At 53.0% G+C, this 24,900-nt stretch overlaps 1 protein-coding gene across 1 annotated transcript in view; it reads left to right on the plus strand.

Annotated features, from left to right (window-relative positions):
- The window catches only part of LOC128848360 (butyrophilin subfamily 1 member A1-like), a 48,897-nt gene that overhangs the window by 16,647 nt on the left and 7,350 nt on the right, over nucleotides 1-24,900 (plus strand). Inside the window, exons 5-11 of the mRNA XM_054048340.1 lie at nucleotides 4,665-4,781; nucleotides 7,343-7,375; nucleotides 8,244-8,276; nucleotides 8,485-8,517; nucleotides 12,169-12,189; nucleotides 13,412-13,417; nucleotides 13,514-13,540. Of these exons, the coding sequence (XP_053904315.1) occupies nucleotides 4,665-4,781; nucleotides 7,343-7,375; nucleotides 8,244-8,276; nucleotides 8,485-8,517; nucleotides 12,169-12,189; nucleotides 13,412-13,417; nucleotides 13,514-13,540 (270 nt within the window). The remainder of the gene's footprint in view (nucleotides 1-4,664; nucleotides 4,782-7,342; nucleotides 7,376-8,243; nucleotides 8,277-8,484; nucleotides 8,518-12,168; nucleotides 12,190-13,411; nucleotides 13,418-13,513; nucleotides 13,541-24,900) is intronic.

Raw genomic sequence — 24,900 nt, forward strand, 5'->3', positions numbered from 1 at the left:
CACTTTCTGGCTTTATCATCCTAGCCCAGGTCTTCCCCCTGCTGGGCTTCATCTTCCATTAGTTCTTATCAATCCCTGGCTTCCCTCCAGCTGCAACATATAAGGTTAATTGGCCCTTTCTGGCCCACATTTACCCACTCAGGGCTTGTGTGGGATGGACACCCCATCACAGGCTGACAGAAATTTTTTTTAACTCATACAATTAACAAATTAACGCTGCCAGCTAAGTGGCCAAAAATGAAATGACTGTCAAAATTAGCACTGACTTTTTGCATTACAGTTTTAAAAACGTTAATACATTGACTTTTAATAGCATACTATATTACTCTTCATTTTTTACTATACTTTTGTATCGTTGAATGAAAAGGTTTCAGTGATGCGGCCCTCAGGTCAATGTATCAGTCCTCATGTGGCCCTTGTGGTGATTTGAGTTTGAGATCCCTGGTGTAGACGTACCCTTCAACTCCAGTAGGAGCTGAGGGTGTTTAGCACCTTGCAGGCTGGGACACCATTGGCCAGATTTTCATAATAGCTCAGTACCCAGCAATCATCCTTTATCTCAGTAGGGGTGGGGGAGGGAACACTCCCTTGTTCTTGTGCTGTAGTGAGAACTGTGGTGGAATTGCAAGCTGTCACTTTAAGAGTGGGGGGTTTCCAGGTCCTGTTTGCAGGCTAGAGGGCTCTGTAGCAAAGCATGAGAGCAGAATCAGAGCTTGTCTACAGGAATAGTTATTTCGTGGCAAGCTGGGGTGTAAATCTGCCTCACACTAGCCTGCCACACACTAACTGTTCGTGTGGACCCTGCTACATGCACTTACGATTCCATAGTGCGCTTTGATCTGCCCCACTTTGAAACGGGAATAGATCAAAGTGCACCAGGGAACTTCTAGTGCAGTGCAGCAGGGTGCACACAACCAGTTAGGCCACAGCAGGCTAGTGTGAGGTGTATTTACATCCCAGCCTGAAGTGCACTGTCTGTGCCTATAGACAAGCCACCATAAAGCAAGGAGGGGTGAGTTGTGCCCACTGCCTTAGGGAGCAGCCCCCCTCTCTGTTTGGGGTTCTTGTATCTTAGGGTTCTAGATTCTAAGAAATAAAGTCATGTTACGCTGCAACCTTCCAGCAGGAGTATTTATGTTTGTATCTAACGTCTTTGAGTGCTGTGACCATCACAGTTCTCAGTGGGGGTAGGGGAGGGAATTCTCCTTTGTTCTTAGAGAGAGCCGCTGGGTGCTGAATATTTATGAAAATATGGGTAATAATGTCATTTTTCGTGAACAGCACAAGAGAGCTCTCTGGATATGGTCTGAGCATCGCTACTTAGACTACATCTGAAAATACGAGCAATAAAAGTTGAGGCCCAAAATAGGCAGAAACAAATTAGGAAAAAAGGTTGTGATTTTATGTAATAGTATCTGCCAAATAACTTGGTTACTATCGAATGAATATTTCATTACTATACTAGTAAGAATGTTGTATTTGTAAAGCACTATTCATCTGAGGTCTCGTAGTGCTACAATGTTGGTTAGTCTATGATATGCCCAGTATTACCTCATTGCTGTGTTCACAGCACACACACGGTGAGTTACAAACAAAACATAAATAATGTTCCTGAAAGGCTGCAATGTAGCACTGCTTTATTTCTAAGAATCCAGAACTCTAACATGCCACAGTCAAATACAGAGAGAGACAAAGCAGGCTGCTCCTTAAGGCAGAGAGGCAGAACCAAACCTACCCTGCTCTAGGCTAGCTCTTTGCAGACTGACTACAGAGGACCCAGATGCATGCTCCCTACAGAGCCCTTTAGTCTGCAAGTAGGACCAGGAATCCCCTCAGGATTTCAAGTGTCAGCTTGTAACTTTTACACAGTTTTCAATACACCACACTAATCATCTAGCAAAGAACCCTCTAGTCAACCATTGCTCCAAGGCCCAGGGAAGAGGACTCTGCAGGAATTTTTACTCTGAATCTATAGGCTTAAGTTTTGTTTTTATTAAAATCCTGCATTAGCATATTTTGGTCCAGACACACTCATGTAGCTGAGTCCCTGGGAGCACAGGAGAGTTGGGGGTGTCAGGAAGCTAGTCACAACTTTCTGATTCTGAGGGCCAGTCTGCACTGACTGCAGCCTTGGGATCACTTAGAGCAGGGGTCTCAAACATGTGGCCCGCGGGGTTCTTTTGTGTGGCCCGCCAAGCTCCCCGCGCCCGCCCGCCCCTCTACCTCCCCCATGGCACCACGAGCCCTGCGCCGCTCCCTGAAGCAGCTGGAACTATGTCCCTGCAACCCCGGGGGGGAGGGGAGGCAGAGGGTTCCATGCTCTCGCTTCCAGGTACCGCCCCCTGCAGCTCCCATTGGCCGGAAACGGGGAACCGCAGCCAATAGAAGCTTTGGGGGAGGTACCTGGAGGAGCAGCAAGAGCAGCCATGGCGCTGTTTCCTGCTCATCCCCACCCCCCAGGGACTCCGGCTGCTTCCTGGAGCAGAGCGGAGCGGGGCCAGGGCAGGCAGGGAGCCTGCCCTGGCCACAGTGTGTGGCGCTGCCACCCTGGAGCTGTTCTAGGTAAGCGGCGCTGAGCTGGAGCCCGCACCCCTCCTGCACCCCAACCCCCTGTCTGGAGCCCCCTGCCACATCCCACACCCCTCCCGCACCCCAACTCCCTGCCCTGCGCCCCCTGCCACACCCTGCGCCCCAACCCCCTGCTGCACTCCTCCTGCACCCCACACCTCAACTCCCTGCCCTGAGCCCCCTGCCGCACCCTGCACACCTCCTGCACCTCGACTCCCTGCACTGAGCCCCTGCCACACCCCGCACCTCTCCTGCACCCCCTGGGGGCAGAGTTGGGGTGAGGAATCATAGAATCATAGAATATCAGGGTTGGAAGGGACCTCAGGAGGTCATCTAGTCCAACCCCCTGCTCAAAGCAGGACCAATTCCCAACTAAATCATCCCAGCCAGGGCTTTGTCAAGCCAGGCCTTAAAAACCTCCAAGGAAGGAGATTCCACCACCTCACTAGGTAACGCATTTCAGTGCTTCACCACCCTCCTAGTGAAATAGTGTTTCCTAATATCCAACGTAGACCTCCCACACTGCAACTTGAGACCATTGCTCCTTGTTCTGTCATCTGCCACCACTGAGAACAGCCAAGCTCCATCCTCTTTGGAACCCCCCCCCCCCTCAGGTAGCTGAAAGCAGCTATCAAATCCCCCCTCATTCTTCTCTTCTGCAGACTAAACAATCCCAGTTCCCTCAGTCTCTCCTCATAAGTCATGTGCTCCAGACCCCTAATCATTTTTGTTGCCCTCCGCTGGACTCTTTCCAATTTTTCCACATCCTTCTTGTAGTGTGGGGCCCAAAACTGGACACAGTACTCCAGATGAGGCCTCACCAATGTCGAATAAAGGGGAACGATCACGTTCCTCGATCTGCTGGCAATGCCCCTACTTATATAGCCCAAAATGCCGTTAGCCTTCTTGGCAACAAGAGCACACTGTTGACTCAAATCCAGCTTCTCGTCCACTGTGACCCCTAGGTCCTTTTCTGCAGAACTGCTACCTAGCCATTCGGTCCCTAGTTTGTAGCAGTGCATGGGATTCTTCCGTCCTAAGTGCAGGACTCTGCACTTGTCCTTGTTGAACCTCATCAGGGTTTTTTTGGCCCAATCCTCCAATTTATCTAGGTCCCTCTGTATCCGATCCCTACCCTCTAGTGTATCTACCACGCCTCCTAGTTTAGTGTCATCTGCAAACTTGCTGAGAGTGCAGTCCACACCATCCTCCAGACCATTAATAAAGATATTAAACAAAACCGGCCCCAGGACCGACCCTTGGGGCACTCCGCTTGAAACCGGCTGCCAATTAGACATGGAGCCATTGATCACTACCCGTTGAGCCCGACGATCTAGCCAGCTTTCTAGCCATCTTACAGTCCATTCATCCAGCCCATACTTCTTTAACTTGGCGGCAAGAATACTGTGGGAGACCATATCAAAAGCTTTGCTAAAGTCAAGGAATAACACCTCCACTGCTTTCCCCTCATCCACAGAGCCAGTTATCTCATCATAGAAGGCAATTAGGTTAGTCAGGCACGACTTCCCCTTGGTGAATCCATGCTGACTGTTCCTGATCACTTTCCTCTCCTCTAAGTGTTTCATAATTGATTCCTTGAGGACCTGCTCCATGACTTTGGGGAAGGGATTGGAATGGGGGCAGGGAAGGGATGGGAAGAGGCAGGGCCTCATAGAAGGGGTGGAGTGGGGTTGGGGCCGGGGGCAGCAAGGGGTGGGTGTCAGTGATGCCACCTTCGGGCCAATGCACTAGTCCTCATGCGGCCCTCGTGGTCATTTTGAGTTTGAGACCCCTGACTTAAAGCAACCTAGGGAATGTTTGAATTTATGCCAGTGGGAGATAGGTGTAGCATAATGGAGCTGCACCCTACCCCCTCCATATCCCCAACATGACCCCTCCCATTAATTAACCATGTTCAGTAACCAGGCTAAAGCTTGGGCTTCCATTGGCTTAATAATAAAGCACAAAGGAGCCACATCTCCCTGTGTATTTCCCTGTGAGATTCTTTTAACTAGTCCCAGTGTCACCACTGTCACAGTGTCCTGCCTTCATTCTGGACGTGTTTGCTCCCTAGTCAATGGCACTTTCTCTTGCAGAGCTGTTTTTCCCACGAGACAATCCCTGGATGTTGGCTCTGGGGGGGATCCTGCCTCTCCTGGCTGTTCTCACGGCCCTGGCCAGTTACTGCTTCTGGAGGCAACGCAGAGCAAAAGGTGATGTAATGAGAGGGGGTGAGGGGAACATGGTGAGAGACAGACAGATTTAAACCAAACCAAAAGTAAAGAGACAGGGATTAAGGGGCTTTGATTCAGTGTCCGGAGGAGTTTCAGTTAGTGGGAGCCAGGATGAGGGTGAAGAGGGAGCTGAAGAAACTATGATCATGTTTGAACCAAGAATTGTCAAGTGGTTTCAGCCCTTCAGATCTCACTCTGGGATCCAGAGCGAGTGTGACTCTGAACTGTTCCCTGGGGATCCGCACGGCTCTGTTTGAAACAGCATGTGGGGCTCAGTGAGCTGGGCTTGGAGTCCCGACATACGGAACTTGGCTGCTGGCAAGAAAAACAGAACACAAAGTAGAAGAGGGGTTTGTTAGGGCTCAGTTCTGCCCCCCAGTCTGTGCTTGTGAGTAGGAGCTGTGGATGGGCAAAGCAGTGGCTGTGTAAATAGAAAGTTAGCACTTATCTACACTCAGATTTGCTCTGCCTGAGATCCAAATATTTTATTACAGCTGTTTGAAATCAAATTCACGTCACACAGGTTTAAAGAAAAGGCACTGTACATCTGGGGTCAAGCTTGGGTTATGAAAAATTAAAAGTCTTGGTTACAAAGCTGACGAGATACGTAGGGTACATAACAAGCCTTGTCCCAGACTGAGGTGTGAGAGTTTTTAAGTGGTAGGGAATAAGTGTTCTCGGGGACGCCACCCATAGAGTGCATAGAGTCAGAGTCAGTAGCGGTAAAGTGGATTGGTACATGGGTGGAGTTTGTCCCTCGGTCCATCGGTGTCTTGTGGGTCTTCTATAGACAGATACAGTCTGTCAGGGAAGGAAGTGGGTTATTTCCCTGACTGTGTCCCTTGTCAGCGCACTGGTTCTGGTATTGTCAGTGTCCTGTGATGTGCTCAGTGTATATGTCCCTGGACCATCTAATGGCGTCCGACACCATGAGCTGCCGCATTAGCCGGGCGTGGCGCCGACCGACTCCACACACTCTCAGCACCGGCTTGTTGTTGGGGTCCCACACACCCAGGGCTCCAACAATCAGGGCATGGTTCTGAACCTCGTAGCCCTGGGCTCTGAGTGTCAGCCAGCAGGGTACACGGGGCAATGGACTCTCTAGTGTAGCGTAAGTGTTCAGCTGTATTTTTTTTCTCCAGTCGCAAAGGGCAGAACTGCCCTTCAGTGATCTGTGTGTTTATAGAGATGCTGGAATTTTCATAGCTGCCTAAGGGGTCTGAATGTTCAATTTTTGTTTAAATTAATGGATTGTGAGTGTGCAAACCCCCAAGGCAGCTGTGAAAGTCCCATCCAGAGGGTTTTCTCACCTGAAGGGCTGTGAAAATGATGTAGAAATGTACCAGTGTCGGAAGGATTGGGAAGGGGAAATGCCTGTTCCAATGATTTCCCGGAAACAGGTAATTGAGAGAAGCAGAGAGGAGCTTTGTACTTGTGAAAGCTGAAACTGGATGCTGCACCTTTAGAACTGTCACCTGCACACTCTGACAGCACCAGGTGTGAACTGGTTTAGTTAGTGGCTTTAGTTAACAGATACATTATGTGGGTTGAGTACACACTTAGGTGACAGGGATACACTCATTTTGAGTTGTATGTAAAAGTCATGTATATGCCCAGAGAGAGAGAGAACTCTGGCTAATTTTGAAGCATTAAACAATCAGAACAATTAACTGTCACTGCCTTGTTCCCTGGGCCTTTCAGAGAATTCTCTGCACCAGCTGCACTGGTGAGCTGTGGCTAGGATGCTGTAATAACACAAACACACTCAGGACTTGAACAGCTGGTCTGAGACGCTGCTCACACTGGGCACAAGATGGGCTCGCTCGGGCTGTTCTCAGCAGTGACTGACAGACATGACGCTACCTCCATTTCCAGCAGTGTTGGTACCCCAGGGCTGACACATCAAGGGGACGAGCTCCCAGTGGGAAAGAGCTGATCTTAGAAGCGATGCCTGAAGGGACCCATCCATACCCCGCTCCTTGGTTCATGCTGACCTGAGCACCCAGCTAAAGAAAGGTCTCTCCACCCTGTTCTTAGCTGGGACACCCCCATCTTCTCAGGCCCTAGGGGGAGCTGTTCCCATGTATCACTAAGACCAGGGGACAGGCACCTGCCACAGGGTCAGGAGTTGGCCTAGAATGGAGCCAATCAGACCCTGTCCCCTTTCCCAGCCCAGGTCAGTGCCCCATTCCCATCGCTCACTTCTATCCTCCATGCCCCCAGTCAGGAGCTGGGGCAGGGGAAGCTGGGGCTGTTCAGGGGATGGGCCAGAGGGGAGCAGACAAGGAACTGGACAAAAAAAGAGACCTTCTTCCCCCCCCCCCCCCCCCCGCCACCACCCTCAATAGCCAGATTAGACAGGAGTGTGACAGGGCCGAGGCAGCGAGGATGCTGGCTGCAGGGATGTTGAGACCTCTGTGTGTCCTGTTTGTCAGTCTGTCTGCCTCGCTTTCATAGTTACAGCACAATTACGTTAATAGCAGGAACTGCACCTTAAACGTGATGGTGAAATCTCACCTCTCGCCCTTTTCTGCCTCTAGAGACTCTGCAATCGGATAAGGAGAGCGAGAAAGGTCAGTGTCTGGGTCCATCACATTAGCTAGCAGCGGAGTTATCCCCATAAACACAACAGGGTGAAATCTTGCCGGCCATTATTAATTAATCGTTGAAACAATTTATTGAGGGTCATGGGCGGCGGGTGAAGCCCCCCTTTGGGGAAGCTAGCCCCACCTCCGCCTCTCTCACCCGTTCCCCACCCCCGTAGCCAGAGCCCCGAGACCCCCCTTCCCTCCCCCACACCTGGAGGAGTCCCAAGCGCCCCCTCCCTCGGCTGGAGGAGCCCCAGGCCAGCTGAAGCCCCGAGCCCTCCCCTCCCACCTGCCCAGAGCTGCCCTGGGTCAGCTGCAGCTGTGCTGTGCATCCCCTCCCCAGACTCCAAGCTGCCTGGGGAAAAACATCGCTCAGGTCTGGAAGACACTTTTGCTATGCCTCATGCTGATTCCGGGGCGGCTGAGGAGGTGGTATGTGCTACTCATCTTCCTGGGTTCCACAGTAATCTCCAGTCCAGGGAAATTACTGATGAACCCAGGAAACTGAATAGCACATACGGCCTCCTCAGCTGCCCCGGAACCTGCATGGGGCATAATAAATCAAAAACTTCCCCACAAATAGAGGTCTGGTGGCCGCGGCAGTGCAGGGGAGGCTGAGACTCTCCTAGCCTATTATACCCACTGCCCATGCCAAGGGTCATGGTGGATTCTCTAGCACTGGCAGTTTTTAATCAAGATTGGGTGTTTTTCTAAATGATCTGCTGTAGGAATTATTGTGGGGAAACCCACTGGCTTGTGTTATGCAGGGGTCAGACTAGGTGATCACAATGGTCCCTTCTGGCCTTGGAATCTGTGAATTGATGAAGCAACTCTCGCCCTGTTCTCTCTCTAGAGACCCTGCTGTCTGAATGGAAGGGAGAGAAAGGTCAGTATCTGTTACAATATTAAGTCTATCCCCATAAACACGACAGGAGGAGGTCTCACCTCTCCCTCTTTTCTCCCTCTAGAGGCTCTGCGAGCTGAGATGGAGATGCAGAAAGGTCAGTGTCTGGACCAGTTACGTTAGCTGTGGGGTTACCATTATAAACATGACAGGGGGAATCTCATGTCTCTCCCTTTTCTTCTCCCTCTAGAGGCTCTGCAATCTGAGATGGAGAGACAGAAAGGTCAGTGTCTGGGATCAATGGGATCCAATTGATTTTAAATGTAACCTTAGTTCTGTATTTCCTGAGTTTATAACACTTGGTTTGGGGATAATTACAAGATCCCTGTAATGTGCTTTACCCTTAAATTACAAGTATGTCCTCCCCACCTTAACCCCCACTAATCATAGAGTCGTAGGACTGGAAGGGACCTCGAGAGGTCAACTAGGCCAGTCTCCTGCACTAATGGCAGGACTAAGCATTATGTAGACCATCTCTGGCGGGCGTTCATCTAACCTGCTCTCATGATGGAGATTCCACAACCTCCCTCAGCTTTTATCTCAGAATCGCATTATGGTCCCGATCTACAAAGAGCCTTAGGCACCGAAACTCCAGCCACAATACCCGTTTTAGGCACTGTGATCCACAACCCCACACTGGGCTGACACCTACCCCTGTAGGCACCTAAATTCACTCAGGACATAAATCTCTGTGTAAGTTCTCACACTGTCTAAGTTTCTGCCTTTGGGCACAAAGAGTGCACTGCTGCCTCACTCTAGACATTTGGGCATCTATCTCCCACCTGTGCCCCCGGCGACACATAAACTGGGGGGAGGAGCATCTAGCTCACCCGTGGGGCCTGATCCAGTAGACATGCTCAGAGACCACCCAGAACTGAGGTGAGAGATGGGGAGGAGAAGAACTTTCCTCATGGGCAGTGTGTGATCCACCACTCCACCCCCTGCCCCTCTCCCCGAGCCCCTGCCCAAGCTCTGAGCTCCCCTTCGAGGCTGCTGCCCCCACAGTGCCTCCAGCCCCCACACCTAGCAGCAGCTACCAGAGGAGTGTGCCAGTCACTTTTGGGAGCTGTCCGAGGAAAACACTGACTCCCTGTACCCCAACCCCCTCCCAGAGCCTGCACCCTGCACCCCCTCCTGCACCCCAACCCTTGCCCCAGCCCAGAGCCCACACCTCGCACCCCCTCCTGCATCCAAATTCCCTTCCAGAGCCTGCACCCTATATCTCCTCCCAGACCCCAACCCACTGCCCCTGCCTCGTGAAAGTGAGTGAGGGTGGGGGAGAGCGAGTGACAGGGGGCAGGGCCACAGTGAAGGGGCGGGGCAAGGGGCATGGCAAGGGTCTTTGGGTTTGTGCTATTAGACAATTGGCAACACTACCAGATGGGCACATGGCAGCCCTGGCCATGCTGGAAGAGCGCTCCCAAGAGTGCAGCCGGCAGCACTGCCCAAATGTCAGATGGAGCGGGTCTGCGTGGGTGCAGCTTGTGTGTGCGTGGGGGCCCAATGACTGTTCTGCCCTGGGGCCTGGAATTGCTGTGGGCGGGCCTGACCACGCCTATCTCCATTAAATCCTCGCCTTTCACAGCTCCCTCCTCTCCCAGTTCTCCTCCTGCCTCTTTAATCGCTTTCGGTGTCTGTTCTGTTGGGTGGGTCTCTTCCTGTCTCACTCTTTCACAGCACATCCCCCAAAGCTCAGTGCTTGGCCCTAGTGGTTCTTATGGACACTCACGGTATCAGACACCACCTCTATGCCAGTGACTCTCAAACTCCTGCTCTGCTAAGGCTGTTCTCGGGCGTCCCATCCCACATCTCAGCCTGTCTGACAACTCCTCCTCGTCGATGGCCAGAGGGCAACTTAAGGTCAAAGCTCTTCCGGCCCCTCACAGCCCACCCCACTTCCTAGTTTCTTCATCTCTTTGGATAACACCACGAGCCTGGGGGCTGTGACAGCTCTCCCTCCCTCCCTGCCTCCCATCCCGCACACTGGGCTGCCCCGAGCTAGGTACCAGGATATCTGCCCCTTCTGGGGTCCAGGGATTTTGGTCCTGAGGTGGGTTGTGAGGCCTGAGCTGGCTGCAGGGAGCCCAGAGCAGAGTGGGGGGCCTGGGGTCTGAGCCCTGCTCGAAGTGTCTCCTTATGGGAGGGGCCAGGGGGTATTTCCCCTGCCCTGGCTGGGAGAACCACTCCATGATGTAGGCCCAGGTCAGGGGTTGGGGGGGGGGGGGGGAAGTGTAGAAAAAAACTGTCCTGTATTTTTGAAATACAGTGTTGGCCACCCCAACAACATCTCCATCAGCCCAGTCAATCTAGACATTGTCTCTGACTCAGCCTCTCTCTAGGCCCCCATGTTCTGACCTCACTCCAGTCTCCCTGCTCCTGCGTGTATAACACGTCACAGATACAGCCTCTTGTGTCTGTCCTGACAGCCCAGGCTCTCGTTCACCCCATCATCTCACACCTCCACTGCTGTGATCTGCTCCTGCCCGGCCTTAATGCCAGCCACTTTGTCCCCTCAGCTCCATCCAAATCACGGCTGCTAGGCTCAGCCCTCAGGCTCGTCTCTCCTGCCACATCCACCACTTAGTTCCACTAAGGCCCCCTCCAGAACCGCTCCAGCACAAGCTCCTTGTCTTTGCCTTTGAGTCCCTCAACTCAACATTTAGTCCCACCCTATCTGAGCGATTGGCGCCGCCTTCCCTCTGCCAGCGATGGCCAGTTCTAGGGGTGGGCGTGTGGGGCTGGTTATAGGGGTGGGCGTGTGGGGCCGGTTATAGGGGTGGGCACGCAGGGCTGGCATCCTCAGCACCACTTCCAGGGGGAGTTGTACTGCCACTGGGCTTTTTTTTTCTCCTGGCAGCCTGGGTAGGGTGACCAGATAGTAACTGAAAAATCTGGACACTTTTTTTCTGTGCTGGGTGGAGGTTGGGGAGGGGTTAGTTGCATTTATAAGACAAAGCCCCTAATATTGGGATGTCTGGTCACCCGCAGCCTGGGTCACCCACCTGTCTGCTTCTCCCTTAAACACCTCCGTGTTTTCTCCCACTCCCACTCCATGTACAGAAAAACACCCCATTAGTATTAGTAAAGCTGCCCCCTTCTCTCTTCAATCCCTCCTCCAAACCCAGCTGTGCTGTGGCTCCTGGAATCTCTCCTGGCTGGGCATGTGGTCGGCCAGGCCTTGAGTGTGTGTATAGGACCTAGCACCATGGGGCCTGGCAGTGTGTGCATACAGAATGTAGCCCAGTGGGTCCCAGCCCTGAGTGTGTGCGTACAGGACCTACCACAGTGGGGCCTGGCCCTGAGTGTGTGTGTGTACAGGATCTAGTGCTGTGGAGCCTGACCTTCAGCGTGCACGTACAGGTCCTAGCACAGTGGGGCCTAGCTCTGAGTGCAACCTCTAGATGCTACTGGAATGCAAATAACAATGTGCAGTGGGGCAGGAGACTGGCCATGGGATATGGAATTATGGCCTGGGGTGGGGCTTAAAGGGGTGTGTGTGTGTGTGTGTGTGTGTGCGCGCGTGTGCAGAGGACGGGGGACGAAGAGGGGCAGGTGGGTGGGGGGTTGCAGAGAACAGTGTGGCACGGCCAGAGATGAGTAATGACATGGAGCCAGGAAGCCCTGCTCTCTGGGCCAGGTTTACCTGTCCAGTATCTGAGGTTTATAACACAGTAGATATAACAGATGGGGCAGGACAGCTTAAGTCCATTCGCCCATAAGAAGCCAGCTCCTGTGCTGTGCTCTGCTTAGTGTCTTATGAACAAATCTTTCAAAACACTCGTATCACCAGTGAGGGAGACGTTGCTTTTAGCTTGACTGTTGCCCATTAAGTTTTGAGACTCAACATTAACTCCCGATGTCTTTGACTTTCCAGCGGAATACGAGGCAGCGAAAGGTAAGAGCATTTTTACTAACTTTGATTATGCTTTAAATTGGAAAAGGAACACTCAGAGTTGTGTGTGCAAAGACGTGATAGTGTAAAACATTAATGTATTACTGAGACAGGTAACGTACACGACAAGGGGAAATCCAGATATTACCCAGATATAATGGATGGGAAATTTTTGGTTTTGAAATATGAATATTAACAGTTTTTTATTTTTCACATTAACCCTTGGAAATACTCTTAAAAAGTAAACAAACGTCACTTATTGACACCTGAGAGACTCTGTAACAAGAACAATGATTCTTTTATACCAATAGGGCCCAGCCCGGTGAGCTCTCCATTGATGTTCTCCCGCACCCATAGGTCTCCTTGGAGCAGGCTTGGGCCCTGTTGGCTTTTTTTATATATATATATATATATATATATATATATATACACACACACCCCAGCACATGGGTCTGATCCCACTGAAGCTGGCAGGAGTTGCAGGCGCTCATCACCCCTTGGGGTCACCCAGCATCACCCAGATGATGGAGACTCTTATGAGGGAAGAGTTCTTTGAGCTGCAGGCCCAGGTTCTCTGCTAGGCCAGGACCTGCTTGGGGTGGGGGCAGTGAGGGAGCTGGTTATGGCTCCCTGGTTCTCAGGCTGCTCCAGGAGTTGCTCTAATTTGCTCCAGCTGGCTGTGGTCCCTGAGAATTGGTGATGTGCTCTGCTCTACTCTGCCCCAGCTCACACACCCCAGCCCCTCCCAGCCCTGACACCCCCCCCTACACCGGGATGGTGTGGGGGCAGTTGACACAGGAGCCAGCTATGCTGCTTTACCCCGGCTGGGCTCTCCCTATGGCAGGGGAATTCTCTGATGTCCAGAGCCTGGTTCCAGCCAGTCTGCACCATCCCTGCACACAGTGACTGGAGCAGGGGAAAGAACTGGGCCCCTTATCACTAATGGCCCCATTCTGCCCCCCTGACTCACATGAGTGATCCCCACAGGTGCGACCCCATTGATTTCTGAGGGGAGGGTTTGCAGGATCAGATGCAATAAAGGAGAAGTCATAACTAGTGATTAGGAGCCCAATCCTGCTGTCCTTACTCAGGCAAAATTCCCACTGAGGCCAATGTAATGCGGGGTTAGAACTGGGCACTTCTGTTACTGAGAATCTCTCTTGTTGATTCATTTATGATCTTTTTCCCCTTTTCTCTCCTCTCATTCCCATGGACCCTCTGGCAGAACTGGGTAAGCTGTTTCTGGTTGTGTGGTTTGTTTTTCGCAGTATGTGACTTGCTGAGTCTGCATTTCGTGTGTGTAAATTCTCAATTCTGATTATTTCAGGACTCACCAGAGCCCAAGGATACGCAGGTAACTAACGCTGATACTGCCGCAGTCACTCTCAGTCCCATTCCTCTGGGATACTCGCTCCCTGCTCAGTCCTCTTACAGCTCTCACAATATCTAAGGACAGTTGGGCAAAATGTCATTGTCTGCATGAAACTTTGAGGAGCTTGGTTATTCACACCCCCACTAGGGGAGCTGGTGCAGATAATTAGTTAACTGCTCTTTGTTGCTATTTTCTAGCCTCTGGTTACTACATTGTTTATTTCAATCCTGGCCATTTTTTGGCAGAAACATCCAGTTGATGAGCTTATCCAACCCTGCAGGATGCAATGGCAGAGTGGATGGAGGGCAGAGGGGCAGCTGGTGGCTCTAGAAGGGTTGCTGGGGTGAGGAACAAGGAATTTAAATCTCCTGTCCCCACACTTAGGGTTTCTCAGCATGGGGAATTCATGGGGAAGAGCCCAGAGTAGCTAGTGTGGAATATTCTGCACTTGTATTCTTCCAATGTGGATTAACCCAAAGCAGACAAGGGCACTCTTAGCATGGAATCAGAGTGTCCACACAGGCAGCTAGTGCTGACTAGCTGTTCTGCACTAGCTACTCAGGGCTTTTCCCCATGTAGACAAGTCCTTAAAGTTACTTCCAAGAAGAGGTGAAAGTAAGCTGGTGTGCCCTGGTAGAGCGCACCGGTAAGAGATTGGCTGGCTCGGGGCAGGTCTCTGGATGCTGCTGGCAGGGTAACACTGGGCGGTACTGGGTATGGGCAGCCCATCCCTCCCCTTCTGCCCACTCCCTCCCCTTCTATCCTCCTCCCCTCCAACCCTCCCCCCATGACCCCCAGCCCCAGCGCCAGACAACCGGGGCAGAGGGGTGAGACCCCAGCCTGAGCCAGCACACGCAGTCCCTAGGTGGCGCTGCCCCAAGCTCCCGCCCTGACCTCCCTCCCCAAGGGGTGGTTGCCATAGGACAGTACCTGTAAGAAATGTAAGTTACTTTCACACCTGCTTCCAAGGGAAAGAGGAGAAACCTCCCATCAGGTCCCCTCCCAGGGACCACAAGCCCTGACTGCCCCCTGCTGTGGCAAAGTTGGGCCTAGATCTGCTGGTTCCTAGGTCAGCACTTTAACCACAAGAGCATTCGTTCACTACTCCAGTAACAGACAGGACACTGGACTGGCCAGGGAGGGGCAGTGACAGGGGAGGGCTTGGGGAGCAGAGCCCCGTAACGCCAGGGGACTGCCACAGAGCTTGGGTCTCATGTGCCACCATAGGACATGGACCTTGCACATATGCACTGTGCTGGTGCCCAGTGTCTGGGTGTGTGAATTAAACCAGCACGGGAGCATGGGGGGCAGTCGGAGCTGGGAAGCCGGGTGAGAGCAGGGGGTTCTGGGGCAGGAAGGAGGAGGAGGAGGTTGGATGATGCTCAGCAGCAGGGATTTTGTTCGGGGTGTAAGGGGGAGCTGGTGGGAGAAGGGAACAAAGGGAGAAGGAGGGTGAGTGGGGCTGGTAGTCAGGGAGCAGCAGGAGGTGTTGGGTGAGGGGGCAGGGCAGAGCCTGGGGGCGGAGACAAGGAGTGGAGCCAGTGAAGGGGACGGCAGTCGGTGTGAGGGGGCCTGTAGCCCAATCTATAGATTCTATATTGATTATACTGATCACTTACGAATTTGTAGTTGTCACTTTGAGGGTTGACCATTTTTTGTCCCAAGATCAGGCACAGTATTATTTAAATCATGACATAGTTGGGAACCCCACTGTGTACGGCTGCAACACTCACACTATACGAACTCTTTTAGATTTACAAATAGTTTGACACATTTAGCAAAGTCACAGACACCCCACCTCAGGAAGGTAGACAGAGATGCTATAGAACGTCCATCGGCACATTCATATACTCAGATAATTTTTTGCAAAAGAACCTAAAACGTGAGCCATTGTTTTTTATGGGTGGGCCAAAGTGACAAGGAGGAGGAGTTGGTGGCAGCGATCAGGACAGAATGGCAGGGCAAGGCTGGAGTCAGGAAGGCCAAATGCTCCTTCTGGGTTATTTCAGACCCCTGCCACTGGCAGCCCTGCATCCCTCCCCACCCTTGCTGCCTCCAGCCCAGTGCAGTCTATGGCCACGGGGCCCTGGGCATGGCTGGGCTCTCTGGGCCATTCCACACCCCTGGCCCCTGAGCCTGTCGGGATCCTGAGCCCGTCTCCTCGATGCCTTATTCTAGGGAATCTCCAGCCCCTGTGGAGCCTCCTGCCCCCCCCCCTCCCCCCGCAGCTGCCCTGTCCTGGGCAGGGTCCCAGGCCCTGAGAGACTCGCTGGCTGCTCCCGGCTGGCCAGGCCCAGAGTCTCCGGCAGGGCCATTAGTGCTGGTATCACACTCATTGCCAGAGCTCCCAGCCCGGCCTGTTGTCCCAGCGCTGACCCCTCCCCTGCAGGTGGGGACGCTGCTGCTCTGCCTGGCTGACCCCCCTCTCTCTGCCGCTGCCTCTGCTGCTGCGCTTGGAGGCTCAGCCCGTGCCAGGGCCAGTGCGGCACTGCTGGGGCTTCTCCTTCCCTTGGCACCTGGATTCTGTGTCTGGGGAAAATGGCAGGTGAGTGGGCAGGAACTGCTCAGAGACACACGCCCTGTGCTGCACCCAGAGGGCAGAGACCAGCCAGGGCTGGGTAGCAAAGTGCCACCGCGCTGGGATTAACCCTTTCCTTTCACCCACCCCACCAGTCACTACCCGCTCAGTGCCACTTGACTGCCCGCGCTCTGATCCCAGGGACCTGGGTCCGGCAGCTCGGGAGAGTTGCTGAGTGAATGTGTGGGGCAGAGTAACCAGGGTGTGAAGATGCGGTTCTGGCGGGACCCAACTGAGTGTGACAATACAGGACAAATGGCTTAAACGGGGCAGTTACAGCCCAAGGCTGGGGTTTTTCCACCTCTAAGGCAAACCAAACCAGCCAGACTAAGAGGACTTTGGTCTTACCCCACTGGCTAACCACAAGTCTCACAAGCAATTTCCTTAGACACTCCAGCTTCCCAGTATCCCCACCAGTGCCACTCGTTATGGGGACAAATGGTTATGAAAACCAATACCCCAATAAAAGAAAAAAGGTTCTCCTGATCCCAAAGGACCAAGCCCCAGACCCAGGTCAATATACAAATCAGATCTTACCCACGAATCACGCTGTTGCCAATCCTTTAGAATCTAAAATCTAAAGTTTTGTTCATAAAAGGAAAAAAGATATAGATGAGAGCTAGAACTGGTTAAATGGAATCAATTACATACAGTAATGGCAAAGTTCTTGGTTCAGGATTGCAGCAGAGATAGAATAAACTGCAGGTTCAAATCAAGTCTCTGGAATACATCCCCAGCTGGGATGGGTCCTCAGTCCTTTGTTCAAAGCTTCATCTTGTAGCAAAGTCCCTCCAGAGGTAAGAAGCAGGATTGAAGAACCAAAATGGAGATGAGGCATCAGCCTCATCTAGTCTTTTCCAGGTGTAAGAACACCTCTTTGTTCTTACTGTGGAAAATTACAGCAAAATGGAGTCTGGAGTCACATGGGCCAGTTCCTGCATACTTTGCTGAGTCTCAAGGCATGGGTCCATTGTATAGCTGATGGTCCTTAATGGGCCATCAAGCAGGCTAGGCAGAGCTAACACCAGCTTGTCTGGGATGTCACCCAGAAGCATAGCATAAGTTTGAAATACAGACAGTACAGAGCCAATATTCATAACTTCAACTACAACATTGATACACACATATAGACAACATAATCATAACCAGTAAACCATAACCTTGTCTTAGACACCCCATTTGACCCCCTTTATACAAGATTTGGGTGCCACTACAGGACCTTGGTTGCAACCATGATCTATATGGTCCCAGATTATATCAATAATGTCACAGCAGAGTAACCAGGGCTCCCTGCACCCCAGGGTCCCCGTGTGCAATGGGGAAGGCCCCACACTGTGTCACAGCCCTTAGGGGCTGGGCAGTGAGCGTTATTATTAATATAGCACCCACACATGAGCCAGGCACTGCAGAAACAGAACAAGGGGCTTCCAGCCCCAAAGGGCTCCCAGTCTGAGTACAGACAAGGCCCTGCAAGGGCAGCAGCAAACACTGAGTTGGTGCAAGGATCCCAGTGCACCCTTGGGCCTGTCTGGCTGGGTCTGACAGAGTATTGTAGTGACCCTGCTGGCTCCGTGCTGGGCCCTGGGTCACCCCCAGTTCAATATCCAGCCATCAGGGGACTCTGTACCCCCAGGGCACAGAATCATAGTATATCAGGGTTGGAAGGGACCTCAGGAGGTCATCTAGTCCAACCCCCTGCTCAAAGCAGGACCAATCCCCAACTAAATCATCCCAGCCAGGGCTTTGTAAAGCCTGACCTTAAAAACCTCTAAAGAAGGAGATTCCACCACCTCCCTAGGTAACCCATTCCAGTGCTTCACCACCCTCCTAGTGAAAAAGTTTTTCCTAATATCCAATCTAAACCTCCCCCACTGCAACTTGAGACCATTACTCCTTGTTCTGTCATCTGCTACCACTGAGAACAGTCTAGATCCATCCTCTTTGAACCCCCTTTCAGGTAGTTGAAAGCAGCTATCAAATCCCCCCTCATTCTTCTCTTCTGCAGACTAAACAATCCCAGTTCCCTCAGCCTCTCCTCATAAATCATGTGCTCCAGCCCCCTAATGATTTTTGTTGCCCTCCCCTGGACTCCTTCCAATTTGTCCACATCCTTCTTGTAGTGTGGGGCCCAAAACTGGACACAGTACTCCAGAGGAGGCCTCACCAATGCCGAATAGAGGGGAATGATCACGTCCCTCGATCTGCTGGCAATGCTCCTATTTATACAGCCCAAAATGCCATTAGCCTTCTTGGCAACAAGGGTACACTGATGACTCATATCCAACTTCTCATCCACTGTAACCCCTAGGTCCTTTTCTGCAGAACTGCTGCCTAACCATTCAGTCCCTAGTCTGTAGCAATGCATGGGATTCTTCCATCCTAAGTGCAGGACTCTGCACTTGTCCTTGTTGAACCTCATCAGATTTCTTTTGGCCCAATCCTCTAATTTATCTATGTAAGCGGGGGAATGGTCCCACTATTGTGGGGAACTTTCCTGGCTTCTGCACTACCCCGGTGAAGTGGGCTAGCGAAAGGATCTGAGTCCTCGCTCCCACTTCCTTTACCCAGAGGCCTCCCTGCCCTTGAGGACTCCCCTTGCACTCTCCTGTCTGGCAGAGTCCTCATAAACCCCGACAAGGCTGGGCCCAGGATACCTGGGGGTCTCGACCCCCAACCCTGCTGTGGTCACCCAGGACAGGGGCTAGGGTGTCCCCACTCCGGGGTACTCTCTTTGCACTGGGCACCTCCCTGACCCACTGATCATTTCATACAATTTAAAGCAAATACAAGTTGTTTAATTAACAATTAATTTTAAAAAAAGAATAAGGAAAAATGGGAAAGGTTAAAGGAAAACATCACCCCGCTCTGTGGCAGGGAACATCACAGTGTCTTTGGAATGTCAGGGCACTTCACAGTCTGTTCCTTGTAGGTCACAGGCTCCTTCTCAGGCCCTGGCTGTGCTGCAGAGACGCTGTGGGTTGGACACTTGCTCTGGCAGTGGCCACACGCTCTCAGGCTCTAGGTGGCAGGACCCTTCTTCCCAGTGTCGCCCCCGCCCGGTCGGGGTTATGATCCCCCTGCAAGTCTGGCCTGCAGAGCCTCTTGGCTGAGGCGTCTCCCTGTGCTGGGCCCACTGCCTAGGGTCCCCCTCACTCTCCTCAGCTGCTCACCGCATCCAGCTCCGGACGGCTCCAGCCCCAGCTCCACTCGGCCTCAGCACAGCTGCTGCTGCTCTGCCTTCAGCTCCCTGGGCTGCTTGTCTGGCCTCTCTGGCTCTGGTTGCTGCAGCTCTGCCCCCAGGACAGGTCTGCTCTGCAGGCTGCTTCTGTGACTCTGCTCCCAGCTCTGACCTGCTTCCTGGCTGCTTGTCTGGCCCCTCTGGCCCTGGTTGCTGCAGGTCTCCTCCCTCTGGGCTGTGCTCTGGCTTTTGGGCTGCAGTTCTGCTTCCAGCAACTTAGCTCGGGCCCCTGCTCTCTCCTTAGCTCGGCCCCACTCTGTCTGACCCAGGCAATTCCAGCTCACACGGAGGACGGGACCCCCTGGCCTCCTGTCATGCTGATTAGCCTGCCTGCCCTGTCAATCAGGCTGATCTGGAGCATTGGCCTCTCCCCCTTGTTCCTGGGGACTGTCAGTCTCAGGCTCCTGATTTGCCATCGACCCCTCCCCTTTTAGTGCTAGGAGCTAGCAACCAAAACACCCCACTGAGTGTTAGTAAGGGGGCAACAGTCCCCTTACATCTAGGTCCCTCTGTATCCTATCCCTACCCTCCAGCATATCTACCACTCCTCCCAGTTTAGTGTCATCTGCAAACTTGCTGAGAGTACAGTCCACGCCGTCCTCCAAATCATTGATAAAGATATTGAACAAAACCGGCCCCAGGACCGACCCTTGGGGCACTCCGCTTGAAACCGGCTGCCAACTAGACATGGAGCCATTGAGCAGGGGCAGCAGGCTCAGAGATAGCCGCAGGCAAGAGGGAACAGCCTGGGAGCTGGGATGCGGAGGCCAGGAGTCAGGTGGGAGGCACCACCCTGTGCTCAGTTGCTCCAGGTTCTCACTCAGGGACACAGGCTCCATTGGGCCCAAGCAGACAGACTGGAGAGAGCGAGGCTCTGTCTGCCTGGGGAATGGGCAGCAGTTCTGTTAAATGGGGGCCAGTTGTGCAGACTCATCATGGGGTGGCACCCTCACGTACCACCCTCAGCTGGCTCTGGGTGGCCCTGCAACTGCCCTGCCTCGGTCTGCCCTCTTCAGCCCTCCTTAAACTGCTCCCCACAGTCCAAAAGGGCTGAGACAAAAGTCCCCTGCTGGGGTCCACTCTGAGTTCCAGTAACCCCGAAATAAAATCTTTTCCTTCACTCTGCTCCAGCCTCTGGCTCTAACTCAAGGGCCTCACGCTCCTCGAGTCAGGAGCCCCCAGCCCTCCTTCCTGGAGCTGGGTTCAGTTCAGACTGTACCTTTGTTCCCTGCAACCCTCACCTACAGGCCTCTGTCCTCATACAGATGCTGTTTCTATCAATGTTGTCTCTGGCAGCTCCTCCCACTTAGAGGAGCTCTTCTCTCTAGGACAGGGGTCTCAAACTCAAATGACCACGAGGGCCACATGGGGACTAGTGCATTGACCCGAGAGCTGCATCACTGACACCCCCCCCCTCACTGCCTCTGGCCCCACTCCACCCCTTCCATTAGGCCCCGCCCCATTCCAACCCCTTCCCCGAAGTCCCCACCCTAACACTGCTCCCAGGGGGTGCAGGGTGCGACGGGGGCTCAGGGCAGGGAGTTGAGGTGCAGGAGGTGTGCAGGGTGCAGCAGGGGGCTCAGGGCAGGGAGTTGGTGTGTGGGGTGCAAGAGGGTGAGGGGTGCAACAGGTGGCTCAGGGCAGGGGGTCAGGGTGCGGGATGTGGTAGGGGGCTCAGGGTAGGGGGTTGGGGTGCAGGAGGGGTTCAGGGTGCGAGCTACAGCCCGGCACTGCTTACCTAGAGCGGTTCCAGGGTGGAACCCTGGCCCTGCAGCCTGAGGGGGAGGGGCTCAGGGTTCCATGCGTGTGTTGCTCTTGCTGCTCCTCCAGGTACCTCCCACAAAACTCCCATTGGCCACAGTTCCCTGTTCCCGGCCAATGGGAGCTACAGGGGATGGTGCCTGGAAGGAGGCAATGCAGGAGCCCTCTGCCTCCTTCCCCCTCCCCCCAGCCCGAAGGGGAGTGCTGCCAGCTGCTTCAGACAACGCCACAGGGGGTAATCCCACAGGCAGGGAGCTTGGCGGGCCACACACAAGAGCCCCGCGGGCTACGTGTTTGAGACCCCTGCTTTAGGAGCACAGCTTCCAGCTTCCTTGCTCTGTGAGCTCTCTGGGATCCCATCTCCTCAGCAGCTTCCTGTTTCTGGGATCCCTCCATCTGAGCCCTGGTAACCCTTTATCAGGATCATTAGCTGTTTAGCTGCCAACCAGCCACCTAGGGATTTCATTACTTCCAGGTGGGGCTTGGTTGGCTGGTTCTCCCTTACAGGAGCCTGTCACAGGTAGGCTGGTCCCTGACACCCCTTAAAGGGCCGGCCCCCATGACCTTCCTTCCCCCAGTCTACCTAAAGGCAGGCTTGACCGTGGCTAGCACTTGGTTATGTTCTGCAGCTAGGGGGCACTTCCTCCCCTTCTGCTACAAGGAAACCTACAAGGCCCTTGGCCATATTTTTATTCTCGTCACTGAATTGTGAAAAAATGAAGAGACCAGGAGTTGTGTACCCCACAGTCCTGGGTAGCTCATGTGATGGGCAAAATCCCCCATAGTCTTCAGCATGGCGTAGTTCATAACAACTTGTACTCTGTAAGTCAGGCCCTCTGGCCATAGCAGAAGTAGGCAATAGCACCAGGCTTCCACCATTGCCGTCATGCTGCTGTAAGAGATACGGGCTGGCTACAGACCTTCCCCCAGAGCCAGATACACACCAGAAGTGCTCATCACAAGACCCTTTAATGCTCTGTCAGGTATGGCTGAGGTTAGCTTAAATAAGGTCTGTTACACACAGCCCCACCTAGCTACAAGGTCCCTCCAACAGCTGCCTCCCAGGACACACTCACACACGTGACCTTTGGAGTTAAGTTTGTCTTTCATTCAGAGAGCTCCTGATTAATATCTCTAATTATTACTGAGCACAGCTTTTTTTTCCTGCAGCCTTCAGTAAATGAGTTCTGGGAGCACATTTCAGATCCTCTTCTGTCCACATGGCTGGGTGTAATGTTAGCGGCTGGGAAAGTGCCTTTCTGCTCCTCCCTTTTTCCTGTAGAATGGACTTCGTTTTAGCCCAGCTCTGGTTCGGGCTTTGTGTTGCTCTTTCAGGTCTCTGCGGGGAGAGGTCCCCAGTCTCTTCCTTTTCTATTTCAACTTCCTCTTGGACATGTGTTTTTATGGTGGCTTTCCCCCTCCAGCAGGTGGAATCCCCACCTCAGACAGTCCATCTTCCACACGATGGGCCTGTACCTCTGCACCCACCACAGCGCTGTCCTTGTCTCCAGCCGGCTGGTGTAGCTCCCTGCCCAGCTGCTCTGTATTCTGGAGAAGCCGCGCCTGCTCTCTCTGGCATAATTTCATCTCTTTCCGCCAGGCCTCTGGGCTCTCCTGCGTCATATGCGTGTCAGAGCTGAGCTTCGTTCCACATTTGATCTTAAGCTGGTTCTGGAGCTTAGTCAGCTCCTTCTGCAACAACAAGCATTGCTGTTCCCCGGTCACCTTCCAGTGCTGAGACGGGCTCCTTCCAGTGCTCCTGCTCCCGCTGGATGGCTTGGGCTGAGATCCAGTCCCTTGTCAGCGCATCTTCTTTAGCTCCGGCAGGGCCTCAGTCTTTGGGCCTGGAGGGTGCTCAGCTGTGCAAGGCCTTCTGCCCTGCTCCCCTCAGCTGCAGCAACCTTTTCTTCTAGCTCTTCCCAGGGTGGGTCTGTTGGGTAGCTGTAGAGGACACAGCCACTAGTGCAGCTTTCTTTGTAGCCAGCACCTCTGTATCTGTGCCTGTTTACATCCAGTCCTTCAGTGAGTGATCCACTTCTTCCCCTGAAAAGCCTTCCAGGACACCCGCAGCATCACTGCACTCCCCTGTGTAAATTCAGCCTCCTGGTGATTTATTGCTGGTCTCTCTCATATCGCACACACCAGAGCCCTCAGCCTGCACCTCTGGCCCGTCCTGAGCCATCAGCTTTTGTCTGTCTAGTTCTTTAACTTATTCCAGGAGCTGTTCCTTCTCCTCTATTAGCAAACATCTACATTTGATCTAAGAGGTGTGATTCCCAGCTCATGTAGACGTAGCTGAGCTAGCACCTAAAAATAGCCATGTGGCCAGGGTAGCACAGGTGGCAGCTTCAGCTACTGCCTGAGTAGAAACCCGCCCAGCCCCCCTTGGTATGTACTCAGGCAGCTGGCCCGAGCTGCCCTTCCTAGCCTGGCTACACTGCTTTTATTAGCATGCTAGCTTTAGTGTGCTAGCCTGAGCAGAGTTAGTGCAGGTATGTTTACATGAGCTAGGAATCTCCCCTCCCAGCTCAGTTGCAGACACCCTCTGTTTCAAGTTTGACAGGTTTCTTCCTTCTGAGCGGTGTGGCAGGCTCCTGTGTCCCAGCAAACCCTGCTCTAGTTTCCCAGCCACACCACTCACCTCCTGCAGCCCTTTCTGGGCCCCTCCTTCACAAGGCCTAAGGCTTGTTCAAGCCCTTTCAGTTTTGGCTCCTGGGTAACTTTCCTCTGCATGGCTCATTTCCTACCTTGGCTGCCTTGAGACTGTTGTTCCCCAGCTCCCTGATTCTTTGCACCTCCAATGGCTGAACTATTCCGGTCTCCAGGTGCTGCTTCTCCTCTAGGGTCAGGGCTCCTTGACCAGGGGTATTGGCAATTCCAACTGCCGCTTCCTCCCTGTGGTGTGGTGCTTGGTACATTCAGCAGCTGTGAGTTTCCCCTGTATTTAAATAATCTCATCAGTCCTTCACTTATGCAGGTGCTAGAGCTTTATCTTCAACGGCTGGGCTTCTTGGGAGCTAGAGCAGAATTTCTTCTGCTGAATGCCTTGTTTCTTTTTCGGTGCCTTGACCTGTTTGCTCTCCGTAGCCACAACCTGGTGGCTTCTCTCCTGCTCTGCGAGTAGCTCCTTCTGCCTGTCCTCTGGTCACTGGGTTTGCTCCTGTTGCTTGGCCAGTTTCAGTAAGAAAACCTGCACCCGGGCCTGCAAATTACAGAGCTGTTCAATAGCCCTCTCAGAGCTCTAGTCACGCCCCTCTCCTGGGACCACCAGAAATGCTGAATCACATTTAGCTTCTGCCTCAGCTCCCCTGGCACAGAGAGCTGGCTGTCCACTAGAGCTGCTGGTTGGATCATTTTCCAAAGGAGTCCTTTCAGGTTCTTGGGGGAAGCTACTCAAATGCTCCCAGTTCCCAAGCTTTGAATCTGGGAGGGAGGCTAAGGTATCCCTGGTAAGCAGAGGGACGTCTGAAACCCATGGCTGGCCTCTGCCTCTGAAGCTTATACCCTAAGGCCTGCTTTCTTAGCTACCCACTTTACCCAGTACTAGAAACTCTCACTGCCCCATAGCAACAGCCCCTCTGCCCCAAATCCAAAGTTCTTGTAGAGCAGCGTCTTTTTATGTGTCCCTTTTCCCTGCAGTCAAAACAAATTAACCCTGGAGGGAGGGGTCATTCTTTCCAGCCCAAAATGGGGTTCCCACAGTCCTGGGCCTGACCTCCCCATGGTACATGGGGTACATTTATTTGTATTTAATAACCTGGGACT

The sequence above is a fragment of the Malaclemys terrapin genome, chromosome 13 (genome assembly GCF_027887155.1).
Source record: "Malaclemys terrapin pileata isolate rMalTer1 chromosome 13, rMalTer1.hap1, whole genome shotgun sequence".
NCBI lineage: Eukaryota > Metazoa > Chordata > Testudines > Emydidae > Malaclemys > Malaclemys terrapin.